This window comes from Bos grunniens, chromosome 1 (assembly GCF_055505025.1).
Source record: "Bos grunniens cultivar Pamir isolate PY7600 chromosome 1, Bosgru_T2T1.0, whole genome shotgun sequence".
Taxonomy (NCBI): Eukaryota; Metazoa; Chordata; class Mammalia; order Artiodactyla; family Bovidae; genus Bos; species Bos grunniens.
In genome coordinates, this window is record NC_141165.1 from 61,671,553 (window position 1) to 61,686,866 (window position 15,314).

General features: G+C 39.5%; 1 protein-coding gene across 39 annotated transcripts in view; it reads right to left on the reverse strand.

Moving 5' to 3' along the window:
- Positions 1-15,314, reverse strand: part of PLD1 (phospholipase D1) — a 273,635-nt gene that overhangs the window by 121,590 nt on the left and 136,731 nt on the right. For 22 of the 39 annotated variants that reach the window (XR_015161521.1, XR_015161592.1, XR_015161605.1 and 19 more), the window contains 6 exons: positions 13,254-13,454; positions 12,033-12,243; positions 11,328-11,441; positions 4,933-5,061; positions 4,069-4,187; positions 2,103-2,216 (listed from right to left, as the gene is read on the reverse strand). Coding sequence is in view for 34 of the 39 variants with exons in the window: in XM_086394387.1 (XP_086250513.1) it covers positions 2,103-2,216; positions 4,069-4,187; positions 4,933-5,061; positions 11,328-11,441; positions 12,033-12,243; positions 13,254-13,454 (888 nt within the window). In the remaining 5 variants the exon portion in view is untranslated. The remainder of the gene's footprint in view (positions 1-2,102; positions 2,217-4,068; positions 4,188-4,932; positions 5,062-11,327; positions 11,442-12,032; positions 12,244-13,253; positions 13,455-15,314) is intronic. The other 17 variants (XR_015161559.1, XR_015161610.1, XM_086394443.1 and 14 more) reach the window with 1 other exon arrangement.

Sequence of the window (15,314 nt, forward strand, 5' to 3'; positions counted from 1 at the left end):
GGGAGGCCTGGCGTGCTGCGATTCATGGGGTCTCAAAGAGTCGGACACGACTGAGCGACTGAACTGAACTGAACTGAACCAAAGGCATCAGAAGACATATGTATATGCAAACACTAGGATAAAACATCTTCTGCTAATCATAAAAATACACAATGCCCAGCAATATCTTTTCAACAGCTACTTAATTAGTATCTGCTAACTTTGGTAAGTTGATCAGTGAGTCAATTTTAATGCCATCTCAAATATTAAATTAAACTCTCTTGTTTTATTAATATCAAGGCTCCTATTTTATCTTATAGGTAACTTTTTTCCCTCTAAGTAGAATAAAATTAAACACGTTCATAAAATATTCATTAATTTACATATGAGTCCATATCTATCTGTGCTTCTAAGTTCAAATTAGTTTTCTCCTTTAGCCTGGGATGACTATTTGCTATAGATAATTCTCTTAAGTGATTTATCTTTTTGATCTATTATTTGATCTATGGTTTGAAATGTCTCTTTATTTCTTATATACACATACCTCTACTTGCACACAGTACAAAGTAACTAATTCAGGCATTTCATTTATTTCATTTAGGTGTTAGAATCCATGTCCAAATTATAAAAATCCATAATAGTAATGTTAGCAGCAGACTACTGGATCTTTACTTAAATAATAGTTTTTAAAAATTTGGTATGTGTATTTATTGTGAAATGATTAGCACAAGTTAGTTAACATCCATAACTTCACATATTTACAAAATTGTTTTCTTGCGATAAGAACTTTTAAGCTGTATTTCCTGGAAAGTGAAAAGTCAAAGTGTTAGTCCCTCAGTTGTGTCTGACTCATTGTAAGTCCATGGACTGTAGCCCACCAGGCTGCTCTGTCCATGGAATTCTTCAGGGAAGAATATTGGAGTGGGCTGCCATTCCCTTCTCCAGGGGATCTTCTCAACCCAGGAATCGAACCTGGTCCTGCATTGTGGTCTTCCCTGGTGGCTCAGCAGTAAAGAATCTGCCTGCAATGCAGAAGACCCAGGTTTGATCCCTGAGTTGTGAAGATCCCTTGGAGGAGGGCATGGCAACCCACTGCAGTGTTCCTGCCTAGAGGATCCCATGGACAGAGGGCCTGGCAGGCTACAGTCCATGGGGTTGCAAAGAGTCAGACACAACTGAACTGATTAAGCAGCAGCAGCAGCTCCTGCATTGCAGGTGGATTCTTTATCATCTGAGCCACTAGGGAAGCCCTGTACTCCCTTAGCAACTTTCAAACAATACAGTGTTGTTAACTATAGTCACTATATTGTACAGTACATCCCGAGGACTTTAAATTAAGAGTAAAACTGGAAGTCTGTACTTTTGACCACTGTCACCCACTTCTCAACCCCTCCCACCCCACCCTTTGCCTCTGGCAAACACCAATCTGTTCTGTACTTAAACAACACTTTTGATGCAAATAGTGATGACTTTGAACAAAAGGCAATGCCAAGGTGGCCAACCCTAGATCTGTCCCTGCATGATCTCAAGATACTTGAGCTGGAGTTGGTCCAGGGAGCAGACTGGGAAACAATGGACAGGACTAGGATTTCAAGCTCCAGCTCTACTGATAACCTTCAATGACCCTGAGCAAGTCTCAAAGTTTCACTGGGTCTTAATTTTCTTATTTGTAATTTGATAACATTGGACTGCATGTGCTCAAATTTTGTGCCTCTAATAAGCAAACTTCTCATCCTTTTAAAAGTGCCTCTAAAAGGTATTTGGTTAATTAAGGAACTAAAATTAGATTGAACTATAGCTTCCAAGATGCTAAGTTTAACCAAATTCCTGGTACTTCACTAGTATCAGTGTTTAGATAGAGTCAATTCAGAAGGACTTACAAGACAAGCCACTCCTTGACTGGGTTTTTCTAAAGACATGTATTTATTACATTTATATAAGAGTTTTAAAAAGAGGATAAATTGAATACATTTAAAATTGAAAATATAATACTAAATTTTAAAAGGTCTATTCAGATTTGTTTTGGAGTTGTTTGCTTTAAAAAACTTGAAGCCAATAGGCATTTAGTCCATATGAATGATTGTACCCAGGAGTATTTCATGAAAAACAAAAACCAAGCTTACCTGTACGTTAGCATGGACAGACGCAGGCACTTGGTATTTCAACTCGTGGGCTGTTGTTTGAGATTTTGGAAGCAGAAAAGGATAAGAAAGGCACCGATATTTTGGTTTCATAATCTAAAATAAAGAGAAACAGGTAAAAAAGATTCAAATGAAAAAATAATTCCTGTCTTCCCTATTTTGTGATTCTAAAAGATATACGGGTTCATTTGGAAAAGAAAAGTAAATATTAACAGTGGGTGTTTCTAGCTGAAGAGATACCAGATTATTTATTTATGTTTTCTATTTCCCAGAGGCAGAAAACTCCTTTGTTCCTTCTTTTACCTTTTGGAGTGAGCGTTGAAAGTGAAAGTTGCTTAGTCCTATCGGCCTCATTGCGACCCCATGGACTATACAGTCCATGGAATTCTCCATGCTAGAATACTGGAGTGGGTAGCTGTTCCCTTCTCCAGGGGATCTTCCTGATCCAGGAATCAAACCAGGGTCTCCTGCATTGCAGGCAGATTCTTTACCAATTGAGCTATTGCTTCACATTTTTAAAGGAAAGTTAAATATAATCTAGAGTTGTAGACTCATTTGAAAAGACCCTGATGCTGAGAAAGATTGAGGGCAGGAGGAGAAGGGGACGACAAGAGGATGAGATGGTTGGATCGCATCACCGACTCAGTGGACGTGTGTTTGGGTGAACTCCGGGAGTTGGTGATGGACAGGGAGGCCTGGCATGCTGCGGTTCATGGGGTCGCAAAGGGTCGGACATGACTAAGTGACTGAACTGAACTGAACTGAGAGCTGTAGAAGTACACAATTGCAAAAATGGGATTATTTTATAAACTGATTTTTTACTATGCTGTCGCTATCTCATAACAGCAATAAATCATATAGGTCATTTTTAAAATAACTTCATAGTAAAATGTCATGGAACAATCATAATTTAATAAATTTCTATTAATGAAGAGTTCAGTTATTTCTCATTTTATATGAATTACTAAATACAATGTCAAAATACATTACTTACTGAATAACTTCTTTAGCTTAAACACCTGAAATTGATTTTCTGAGTCAAAAGTTACATACTTTAAAAAATTTTTTGCAATTATACCAGTTTATCCTCCCAGGAGTAGGGTATAACAGCATCAAAGATCCTGAATCCAATTGTGGGTTTCTGCAGTGTATTTAACTTTGCCAGTCCAATAGGTTAAAAATAATATCTCTTTATTTATTCCTCCATTCACCTCTAAATTCTTGTTAAAAATATTTCCACTATTTCTAAGATCTCCCACTAACTGTTTATAATGTAAATTAAGTGAAAAATAAGGTGGCACTCTAAGTTAACAAAACTAAATTTTTTCCCAACTTATATCCAAACTATAGGGAAGAAATGCCTCATCACCATTTAAAATAAATAAAAGGGAATCTTAATAATACCAAGACAACAGGCACTTAACTTATGAGTATTAGGTCAAATTCTTATAAGTAATGAAGTCATCTTATGAAAGAAGACAAAATCTGGAGGAAAGAAGTAGGTCCATCTTCTCACATTGCTCACTTTGCTCAGAACTGCCTCTCAGAAGCCTGTGCCAACATGGATCCAGGGCAGTGCCAGGACTGCAAGGACTTGAAAGCTGCAGCTCTCACCTGAACAAGGGTCCCATCCCCGCTACAGTAGCTCAGCAGCCCTCCACGTGACTATCAACCCAGGCAAGATGCTTAAACTGGGAGTCCCAGGTTAATGGCTAAACCATAGTCTGTGATGCTAGCACCATTCCTCTGCCCTCTGAATTCTTTGTGGAGGAAAAGTTCAGGAACTGTTTTTTTTTCTCTTTTACCCAGAGTCCCAGGTGCTCTGACAACCGGCCACTCAACAGTGGGTAGAGTGGCACAGCTGTGGCCGCATCAGCCCCTTCTCGCCTCCTCTTCCTGGCCTGTCCCTCTACACGTGGACTGAATCATGCTAAAACCACACACATACCTTCGTGAAGTTCCAGCGCTGGATGAAGTGACGGGCCGCATCGCGAGCTGCCTTCCCGTGGACTGCAGAGGCTATGTCATGCCATGGCATCCGGGGGGTGGAGTGCCTGTCAATGAAATCTGCCCAGGTGCACCAGGCAAGGATCCACACTAAATTCTGCGCCCACAAGGCACACAAGCCATCTGACCCCAGCTCTGACCCCAACTATGATACATTAAAAAAAAAAACAAAAACCACGTGGTGATGTCCACCATATGTATATTTCTTGACTTGGATAGAATAATACCTTTATAACCAAGGGAAGCATAGATCTCACATTGAGGAACATAGTCCCTATGCACCTTTCCCAATATGAAGTTTCCATTCCACTACTAGATAATCACTGAGAAAGGCAGCTGTGAGCTGGTACAAATTATCTAAAGATATAAACGTGATATTACATTTTCTCTTCTATTCTGTTGAAATAATGTCAAGCTATGTATGGACTGCCATTTCTAGTTCCTGTTCAGTGTGCAAGCACTTAGATGATCTGAAATGTGTTATTTTAATGTTGGAAGATGAAGATGATAAGCAGAAAAAGGGAGATCATCAAAGGAAGGGAAACATCTCCTGGAGAATTACAGATTACGATGCCTAAAATATGCCTATATGCAACCTGGAGATTTCAAACAAGTAAGCTATACTTCATTTTCTTTTCTTACTATACTCACAAGGAAAAACCCTTAAGTATGTGACTAAATCGTGGTCTCCAATATTTCACCAAATGTTCAAAACAAAACAAGATATTAAATCATGCACATGCACACTTGTTGAGATCAAGGAAAAGACAAAATATGCATAGCTACCCACGACCATGGTACTCACCAGCAAAAGGTTTATCGAGTTGAACCCAGTCTTTGAAGACGAAATTGCAGTAGTCCTTTCCATGCCAGAATCGGGTTTCCCCATGTAGCTCTCCCACACGTGTCTGTACACTTCGGAGGGAGGCTGTGTCTGTAAATGCAGCAAGACTCACTCAAAGGCTGTGGTTCAGGCGGGCCCCAGGGAGGGAGGCTCACCTCTCATTTATTAACACCTAAACACTTCCTAACTTTTCTTCTTAAGCCTCATAACAAGGGCAGCATGGGTTCGTTTCATCTGAGGCTGTGGGCTGGCTGTGGGCTGGGTAATTGGGGCTATAACCAGGTTCATCATTTGACAATGAAATTTAATATTTTTATACATGTTTCAATGCCATTCTCCCAAATCATTCCCCCCCACTCCCTCTCCCACAGAGTCCAAAAGACTGTTCTATATATCTGTGTCTCTTTTGCTGCCTCTCATACAGGGTAATCTCCAGTCCAGGTTCAATGCATGATACAGGATGCTCAGGGCTGGTGCACTGGGATGACCCAGAGGGATGGTACAGAGAGGGAGGTGGGAGGGGCGTTCAGGATGGGGAACACGTGTACATGTGGATTCATGTTGATGTATGGCAAAACCAATAAAATATTGTAAAGTAATTAGCCTCCAATTAAAATAAATAAATTTATATTTTAAAAAGAAATTTAATATTTTTATTCTCGTCATCTAGCAGATCACTGGCAGAATGGATCACAGGTTTAACTTGCTGGGTGAGAGGGGTAAAGCCAGGTCTGCTGGAGGAACATGAAATGCCAAGGCCATAAAGAAGTCATGTTCTTCTTTTTGCTCAACCAATATGGTGCACATCTAATGTGTAATTCTTGTCTTTTGCATTTCAAAATGCAAAAGTGGTGTTCTAGCCCTGGAACTGACTAGCTAAGTGATACTGAGCTTTATCCTTTGGGGTCAGAGATCCTTTATGTACAAAAGGAAGAATTTGGCCCAGCTATCATCTAAGATCTTTTGGGCTCTAATATCCTATATTTCTACAATTATAAATGGAATCCATAAAATATAACAATAGAAGCTTATGATCACATAGGCGCAAAAGCAGCATCTACTGCAGTACTTCACAAAAGCTTTGTCAGGAACATTTTCAGTTCAGTAAATACGTTGACTTAAATAGTTTGTACATTTATGGGATATGCCAATCACAAAGACAGACAAGCAGGGAACTAGCAGAACTACAAATCACAAAATGCAGCGCTTGGCACAAAAGAGACGCTTAACCATCAGACACTGGATGCAAAACATTTGTTGAATGAATAAATGGTACCACATACAGAAGCCATAGTAAATAGCAGACTGGTCCCCCTACCACCATACTGTCCCAGATGTGTCCTTCCAAAAATGCAGATTCTTATTTAAAAGCCTTCTAGGATGACCTGCCTACAGAGGGTCAAATCCTCAGGGTTTAGTGTGCAGAGACAGTTCTTAAACTGCTGCCAATCTCTCTTTCTTGTCCTCATTTTCCCCACACAACCCAGGCCCCAGGCACACCACCGTTCTCACTGATTGTGACAGGCCTTGTCTGTCATGCAGCCAGCACATGATTCCTTCAGCCTGGAATGTTCTTCCCACCCTCTTGGTCTGACCTCCTCATCATCCTTCAAGAGCCACATTAGCTGTCACCTGTCCTAGAGACACTCCCCATATCCCAGCAGGGAGAGGCTGTGGAACCATTCATAGTTGCACAACCCAGGGCCCCTGACTCTGTGACTCATCTGCCCCTCCCTGTCCGCCACTCACTCAGCTATAAACTCAGGGGTGAGGACTGCATCCCCTCAGTGCCTAGTGTAGCTCCTGGCATTCAGTAGGCAATCAATAATAATTGCAGAGTGAAAATTTTGAGTGAAGTTGCTCAGTTGTGTCCGACTCTTTGCGACCCGGTGGACTGTAGCCCACCAGGCTCCTCCGTCCATGGGATTTCCTGGGCAAGAATACTGGAGTGGGCTGCCATTTCCTTCTCCAGGGGATCTTCCTGACCCAGGGATCAAACCGGGTCTCCTGCATTGCAGGCAGACGCTTTAACCTCTGAGCCACCAGGGAAGGAATACTCTGTTAGTATTTTATCTCAAACTGAATAATTAATCTCCAAAGAAAAATGTCTTGAAGTGCTAACAATGAACAAAACTATATAATATTAAAAATTAGAATTCTATTTATTTCTCCCAGTGATTTATTTTCCTTTTCTCTGAAACTGAAAGGCCAAGGTACTGATAGGGCTATTTGCTCACCTGCAGGCTCTTTATAGCAAGCATGGCACTTTATTAACAAAAAAAAAAAAAAAAAAAACACTTAAAAAAGGGAATAAAGAGAAGATAAATGGAAGGTCAATTCCAAAGTAAAATTAAAAAGTATATATAAAATTTGTTTTCATCAGTTAAGAAACTTTGGGCTAAATGTTTATATATATACACATATACTTGTTTAAAAATTAACTTTCATCTAATAATCTGTTTTGACAAGAAAAACAAAGTAAATTCATAATCTCAGAAAATGATCTTGGTGCTAACTGAATTCAGTCTGCTCATAATTCAAATTTGGTTTTGGTCATGGCCTACACCAGTGCAAATTAATCAGGGTCCTCCTCAGAACCAATGAAATATTAAGGTTAAGCAGAACCAGATCTTGCCAGTAGGATATTTCCCCCTGCTGAATCACTAAGGCACTGAGTTAGTAAAATATTTAATCCCAACACTTCTCTACTATTTAATAGACAATAAACTCTTTAAGAGAAAAAAACAAGTGTTACACAATGTTACCCACTCCATTGCATCCCTGAGAATGGAGATGAGAAATGACTTAACTTCCTATTCATTCTCCCTTATGATTAAATATCTGAGTGAAACACTTGCATCAGCTAAATGACAAGCATTATCTTCCCCATTAGCCATCTATTAAATCATGCTTAACAGGAGATCATCAGCAAACAATTACTGAATATAAAAAGAATAAAATTCAACCCTTTTAAAATGACTGTATCAAGGAAACAATGTGTTTGACATTCTCCCTCTTGCAACATAATTTTGAGAGGGAAAAAAAGTCTTGAGGATGGCCGACTGATTGGATTAAAGTATATACTATAGAAATCTATCATAGTTATTAATCACATTTAAGATGAGCTGATTTTACTCCACTTTTTCCTACTTAGAAACATCCAATGATCTTGTATGCACACTCTACTGATTTCTACACATCACCAGTAAGGTTCACTCGGAACCCCATTCAGTGCGGCCATTTGCATTCAAGTGAAACATTGCAGAGAAGCTAACCCAGTTCATACTTTCAGGAAAGGAAGCTATTAACTCAAGCAAACATTCAGTTTCAAACTTATGATATGATGAAGAGTCACTCTATGCTTAATTTGGGTTTCTAGTCCCAGAATTAAGACAAGAAAGTTTAAGTCATTACATGATTTAAATGTAGAGCTGTGCTCTTTAAACTTCCTTCTCCATTAATAGTTGAACCTTACTTTTTTTCCCCAAAAACAAATTCACGTGGCAGTCCAATATATAAAACAATGTAAGTGGGATTTTTCTGGTTGAAGCAGGTAGCAATAAAGGTAGAAGGGGCCCGGGTCTTCAGTAGTATCCTCAAAGCTCCCTAAGAAACACCAGGATTTAAGGAACAGACTCGGTAAAGCACTGCTCCAGAATTCAACTATCCTTTGGCTTTGGTTTTTAAGTAAGTGAACTTTTTTTCATATTAAAAAGCTAAATTGGTAACTTAACATAGTTAATGGCAAGAGTCCTCTCGGTCCCCCACATCCCAGTGCATCAGCCCGTGCCGTCACCTCTACTTCAGGCTGGATTCAGTACCTGCCTGGTCACGATCTGCCACCCCTGTCTGCTCTGAAGAATAAGCTTGTAAAAAATGTTCGTCGGATCTTGTCTGGCTTTTGCTCAGGACCAGCTGATGACTTCCTTTTTCTACTCAAAGTATAAGGCAAAATTCTATAACCTACTACTCAACCCTGTCCAACTTTGCTCCTATCATTATCCCCAGCCCTCCCAACTTCAGCCATGCCTGGAAGTCACCTATCCCATCCTTTCTCACAGTCTACACTGGCTGGTCTCCCTCCCCAATCCTACTTCTTCTCTCCTTTTGGATCTTTGTCGAAAACTCATTTCAGTGGAAAAGCATTCTCTAACTCCCTCCTCATATAAAATAGTCACTCCTTCCCTCTGCCCTTTCTCTCTTCCCCTGCTCTATTATTCTGCGTGATAATTCATACCATCTGATACAGTGTTTGATGGTCTATTTCTATTTACAATTCCCATCCTCACTTTCCAACTAGATAACTGAGTTTCATTTGTGTTGTTCATCCCATCCCTAGTACCCAGAACAATGATTGACTTACTACAGGAGTTCAGTAAGTACTTATTTAATGAACAAATGAGTCATACACATTTAGTTTTGTACTCCACTTACAATTTTTAATGATTGTGCAATTCCATCAAGGGAATGGATTGCTCATTATGTTCTAGAACCATCCTCCATCTTCTCTTGGATATTTACGGTGTTTACTTTTTTTTCCCCCTCTCTCTCTCTCAAACAAACAAACAAACAAAAAACACTGCACTGGATGTGTATCCAGTTTATTTAAGAGAGGATTTCCACCTAAAAACACCTAAAAACAACCATATTGCTGTCCCCAGCTCATGACTATGGGAATCACCCCCTCAGTCTATCACCAGCCTGAATTACTTAATATATTCTGCACTCAGCTTGCATCTTCCTTTCCACTTGCCTCCAATCCTGTTGTCAGCAATACTAACATTCAGTCCCCTCATTGCCCCATCTTAACTTCAGTCCTAACACAGCAAAGCCATATGCTGGAATTACAAAGCAATATCTGGACCTATTTGTAACCCTTATCTTTAAAGTCTGCCCCTGCATTCACCCCTGACCTGGCTCTCTGGACTTCCCAGTGCCCTGTCTCAGGGCTCTGCCACTCTACAGAGCACAGGAGTTACTGTGAGCTCTCCCTGAATCCACAAAAGCATCGAGGGCTAGCTGTATGCTAAATAGACAAAATGTCTCCCCATATATACCCTTCTCCATATTTTAATGGTATCTCCATATTTTAATGGTATCATGAATGCAAATGAATTTAACAGTTATATTGGTGCTTTAGTTCACTATAAATAGTCAATCACTTTAAAAATTGCTGGGTCCCCAGGCTAAAGAATGCTGGAACCACTGCCCAAGGTCCAGCTTAGTGTTCAGGGTCATTAGCCCCTAACCGGAGAAGGCAATGGCACCCCACTCCAGTACTCTTGCCTGGAAAATCCCATGGACGGAGGAGCCTGGTGGGCTGTAGTACATGGGGTCGCTAAGAGTTGGATACGACTGAGCAACTTCACTTTCACTTTTCATTTTCATGCATTGGAGAAGGAAATGGCAACCCACTTCAGTGTTCTTGCCTGGAGAATCCCAGGGATGGGGGAGCCTGGTGGGCTGCCGTCTTTGGGGTTGTACAGAGTTGGACTGTACGACTGAAGCGACTTAGCAGCAGCAGCAGCAGCAGCAGCAGCAGCAGCTCCTAATAGCCACAAGTGACTCACATCCAGCCCTGCTTTCTGGGCTCCATCTCAGTCATCTCCTAAACAGTACATAGAACTGTGGCCTTGAGGATTTAGCCAAATGGTCCTGCTTCGGTCATCTGCATTTCTGCTAAATCACAAATCTGATTCATGACTTCTAGGAGGCTGAGAAAATGGAATTTCACTGGGCACGTCATTTATCATCTCTAAACCTTCATTTGTAAAAAGAAGATAACTCTATTATAACCAAGCTCCACAAGTGTTCCAGGCAGTGAGGGGCAGAGTCTGCACATGATAAAAGCTAGCTTACATTTTACTGTGGTTGCTATTTACTATGATGATTGTGTGTATGCATACTAAGTTGCTTCAGTGGTGTCCAGTTCTTTGTGACCCCATGGACTGTAGCCTGCCAGACCTCTCTGTCCATGGGATTCTCCAGGCAAGAATACTTGAGTGGGTTCCCAGACTCTCCTCTAGGGGATCTTCCCAACCCAAGGATCAAACCCGAATCTCCTATGTCTTCTGCATTGGCAGGCGGGTTCTTTACCACTAGAGCCACCTGGGATGCCCATTATTTGTCCTATATCTGATCTGTTGCCAAATCCCTCTTCATTCCCACCACATTTTAGGCCCTGATTAATTTATTCAAGTACCTCGTTCTTACAAAAGCTTATCAGATCATCATTTCTAATAATACGTGCAGGGTAAAAACTGTGAGAACAGAGAGGCAATCCAGAAATACAGTCACTCTGCTCATGCAGCAAAAGCTGAAGCCTATGGAGATCTGGCACTTCACACATCACTTACCAGTGTTAGGTCTAGTAAGCCCCTGCTCAGACTCACTGGAAGAGCGAAAGAGTTTCAAGTGGGGCTTTAAACCATGAATTAAATTCTGACGACTCCTACAGTGATTACAATAACCTGGAGAAAGTTGAGAGTTCTTTTTTTACAAAGATATATATATATAAATATATACACACATATATGAAGTTTTCTAAACTGGAAAGCAGGTTCAATCATTTTTAAAAGTAGGCAAGGCTGTAAAATCAGTCACAAATTGTGTGCTACAGAAACTAGAGTTTTAAAGACAAATCTGAAAAGAATAGTAAATGTACAAGATGTAGAAAATCTGATGTTTGAGGACAAAAGCTTGATGTATTTCTGGACAAGAAGAGATATGCAATCTCTGCTATGACAAAATTATAAAGTACACCCAAGACTTTTCCTTCATAATTTGGCATTAGTTTAGAAATGCTTAGCCATTCTGTGACCATTAGAAGCATGAATTGTGCATGTTATGAGTACTGATGTGAATAAAACAATAAATCTCCTCTACAATGAGTCAAACAGAGCCCCAAAATGGTATGAGACTGAAGAGGATGATATAATGACTTTTAAGCATTGCTTGCTTTACTCCATTATAGGTATAATGGTTCTGCTAACAGGTGTCCCGTGTCTGGCTATGAAGGAATAGAGTCATCGGGATAAACTCCAGGGCAGACAATGACTTACTGGAGGCGCTGTCAATGCTGCTGATGCTGTCTGTGTCGTGCAGATGGTGTCTGTGCAGCTGCCTGTAGAGACTGAATTTGGAGAACTTGCTGGGCTTTCTTCCTTTCGGTTTTGAATTTGCATCATCAGGAGAGTTCAGGATGGGCAGATCTTTATCAGATTCATTTTTATCTCTGAGGCATAAGGATTCCATAGACTCTGTTGTTTCAGCCTGAGAAAATTATTTAAAAAAAAAGAGAAATGAAAAGAAACTGCATAATATATGCTGCAATGTGGTCTTTTAATTCCAGTTTAAAGTTTACACGTGTTGCTGGCTCCCTAAAAGACACACAGTGATGTGCGTGAGGTCACCTGCAGGGCAGTGGGGGGATTCTTGTGAGCTGTTTAAAGACTTTCAAAGGGACACCAGGAAGTCCATTACAGTTCCTCTTTCACTGCATCAAATTCTTGCAATTTTATGCCAATTAACCTTTCAGTATCAGATATAATTACATGAGTTATATTCACTGTTGAGCTACTGAACTTCCTCCGATAAACATTAAGTAAGCGATGATTTTTCTGTCAATTATTTTCCCCATTACCTTTCCACTAAATCTCTATTTTCCCAGAAAAGTCACCAACATATACAGCAGAAAAATAAGATGGAGGCCATCAAATTTTTAATAAGTGTATCGATATTTTGGCAACCATCTGAGTTGAAATAATAAGTACACGAATATAGGTGTACAGAGATTTTGGCAGTTCTTGATTTGAAAGGTACGTTGAGGAGTTATTAACGTTCTGCTTTCAAACAGAATTTTCTAAATGTCTCCAGACTGACTTATCCTATTTTCATATGTCTGTAAGAAGGAAAAATTTCAAAAATCTTGGCAGCGACTTGTAATAAGGCTGCTTATTTGAAGTCCAATTGTGCTGCACATTTTTATGAACTTTTTTCCCCGAATAGGAATTAAATCTTTAATTTAAATGGAAACCCAAGGAACTGACTATGAGATAGCAAATGTTTTATGGAATCTATTTAGTTTTCTTACAAGAGCAGAAACTGAGACTAACAGACTCCGTAGGTGGTATCTGAAACCAGGTCTATGTTGGACTCAACTTAACTATCCAGGAACATGCCTCCTTTCATTCAACCCATCAGCCAACCAATCATGCTTTTAATACACACTTATACAAACTGTGTCCCTTTTATGCAGTTCCATAAAGATGAAATCTACTAACTGTGAGGGAACCCAGGGATGGTCCCCCGACGACGCGCTTCACGCTGCCCACATCCGTGAGTCTGTGTTCGTTGTCATCCCACCTCCCATAAGCCAGGTCAATCCCACCCACAAAGGCCACCGACTGGTCGATGATGACGAGTTTCTCATGATGAGCCCACAGGTATACGCTGGACGACACGTGATCCGGGTGCCTCATCACCTTGAGAGGAAAAAACCCACACATGTAGTATGCTTTCTAAAATGCCTTTCATACTATAATAAAACAGGTCTGTTTACACCCTCGAAGAGCATTTCCTACAATCCAAATACTAAAATGTGCTATCTATACATCGAAGAGAATCCCCAAACTTCTAATTTTATCCTCAGTATTTAGCAAAGGAAGATCCCTGGTTACTTTTTGAGACTCCCCTGCCCATTCTGGACCCCCCACACTTGTGGGGAGCTACCATTCAGCTTGAAATTTGGCCACATATTTCAATAAAAGTCAGCTCAGTGGGATAGCAGATTCCCTCCCCCCCACCAAAGGATTATATTGTATGTGGTATTACTTAAAAAACACTAAAACTTTTGAACCAGCATCTATCTCTGACAAAACTTTTACTAAGTGTATTGATATTTTAGCAGTCATTGAGTTGAAGTAGTAAGTATATGATATAGGGATATAGATGTTTTGGCAGCTCTTGATTTTAAAGGTACTTTGAGAAGTTATTAACCTCCTGCTTTCAAGTAGAATTCTCTCTAAATGATCCCAGACTGACCTATTTTTGTATGTCTTTAAGTAGAAACATACCAAAAACTTTGAAGACAATTTTACTGTTTAACAACATTTTTTTATTGTGGTGAAATACACATAATATGAAATTTACGGTTTTAATATTTTTTATGTGTACAGTGCAGTGGTATTAAGCATATTCATATTATACAACCATCTCCAGAACTTTTCATTCTGCAAAACTGAAACTCTATACTCATTAGACGATAAAGCCTCATTCCCTCTTCCCCTAAAACTCTGGCAACTACCATCTACTTTCTGTCTCTGTGAATTTGACTACTCTAGGTACCTCATGTAAAAGGAATCTATTTTTTTATGACTGGCTTATTTCACTTAGAATAATGTCTTCAAGGTTCATCCACATGATTTAAGATATGTCAGAATTTCCTCACTTTTTAAGACTGAATAATATTCTATTACATGTATATGCTAATTCATTAGTGAGAGTGTGATAGTAAAGTGTCCAACTATTATAGAACTGTTTATTTCATCCTTTGATTTTGTCCATGTTTGCATAATATATTTTGATAGTCATTATTAGGTAATGCTTATATTTATAAAAGGTAAATGCTTATATTTTGTTGCTGCACTGAAACTTTTATTAATATATAATATCCTTCTTTCTCTACTGTAAAATTTTTTGATTTAAAGTCTATTTTGACCCATATGAGTAGAGTCATTTCTGCCTTTTTTTGGTTATTATTTACATGGACTATCTTCTTTTAATCAAGAAAAATGTACAATCATTATATACTTTAAGCCTACTGGAGATTTATTACTGTCTTGAAATATCTCAATAACTGGGCAATATTTACTGATAGGCTTCAGGTCCTTGGCAAAATATCAAATGGCTTTTTTCAAATTGTTTATCATGTTTATTCACATTAGTAGTACTTTCTACTAAGAGCTTTTAAGGAAAGCACTTTAAATCCTAAAGGAGCTCTTTTTGTGTCTATCAGTATTCAAGGGACACCCCAGGGAGCTCACATCTAAGAGGTTTCAGGATAACCTTAATGAAGAGTATGGATACTTGATAAGGCTCTTGAATATTAAAACAACTCTAGGAATAATGTTCTTGGCTAAATGATCAGGGTAAAAGAAGCAGAAATGAGAACTCTGATGATCCCATCAAAATCAGAAATATAAGAAAGTATGTGTGCTCAGTCATGTCTGACTCTTTGCAGCCCCACGGACTATAGCCCACCAGGCTCCTCTGTCCATGGAATTTTCCAGGCAAGAATAATGGAGTGGGTTGACATTTCCTGCTCTAGGAGATCTTCCTGACCC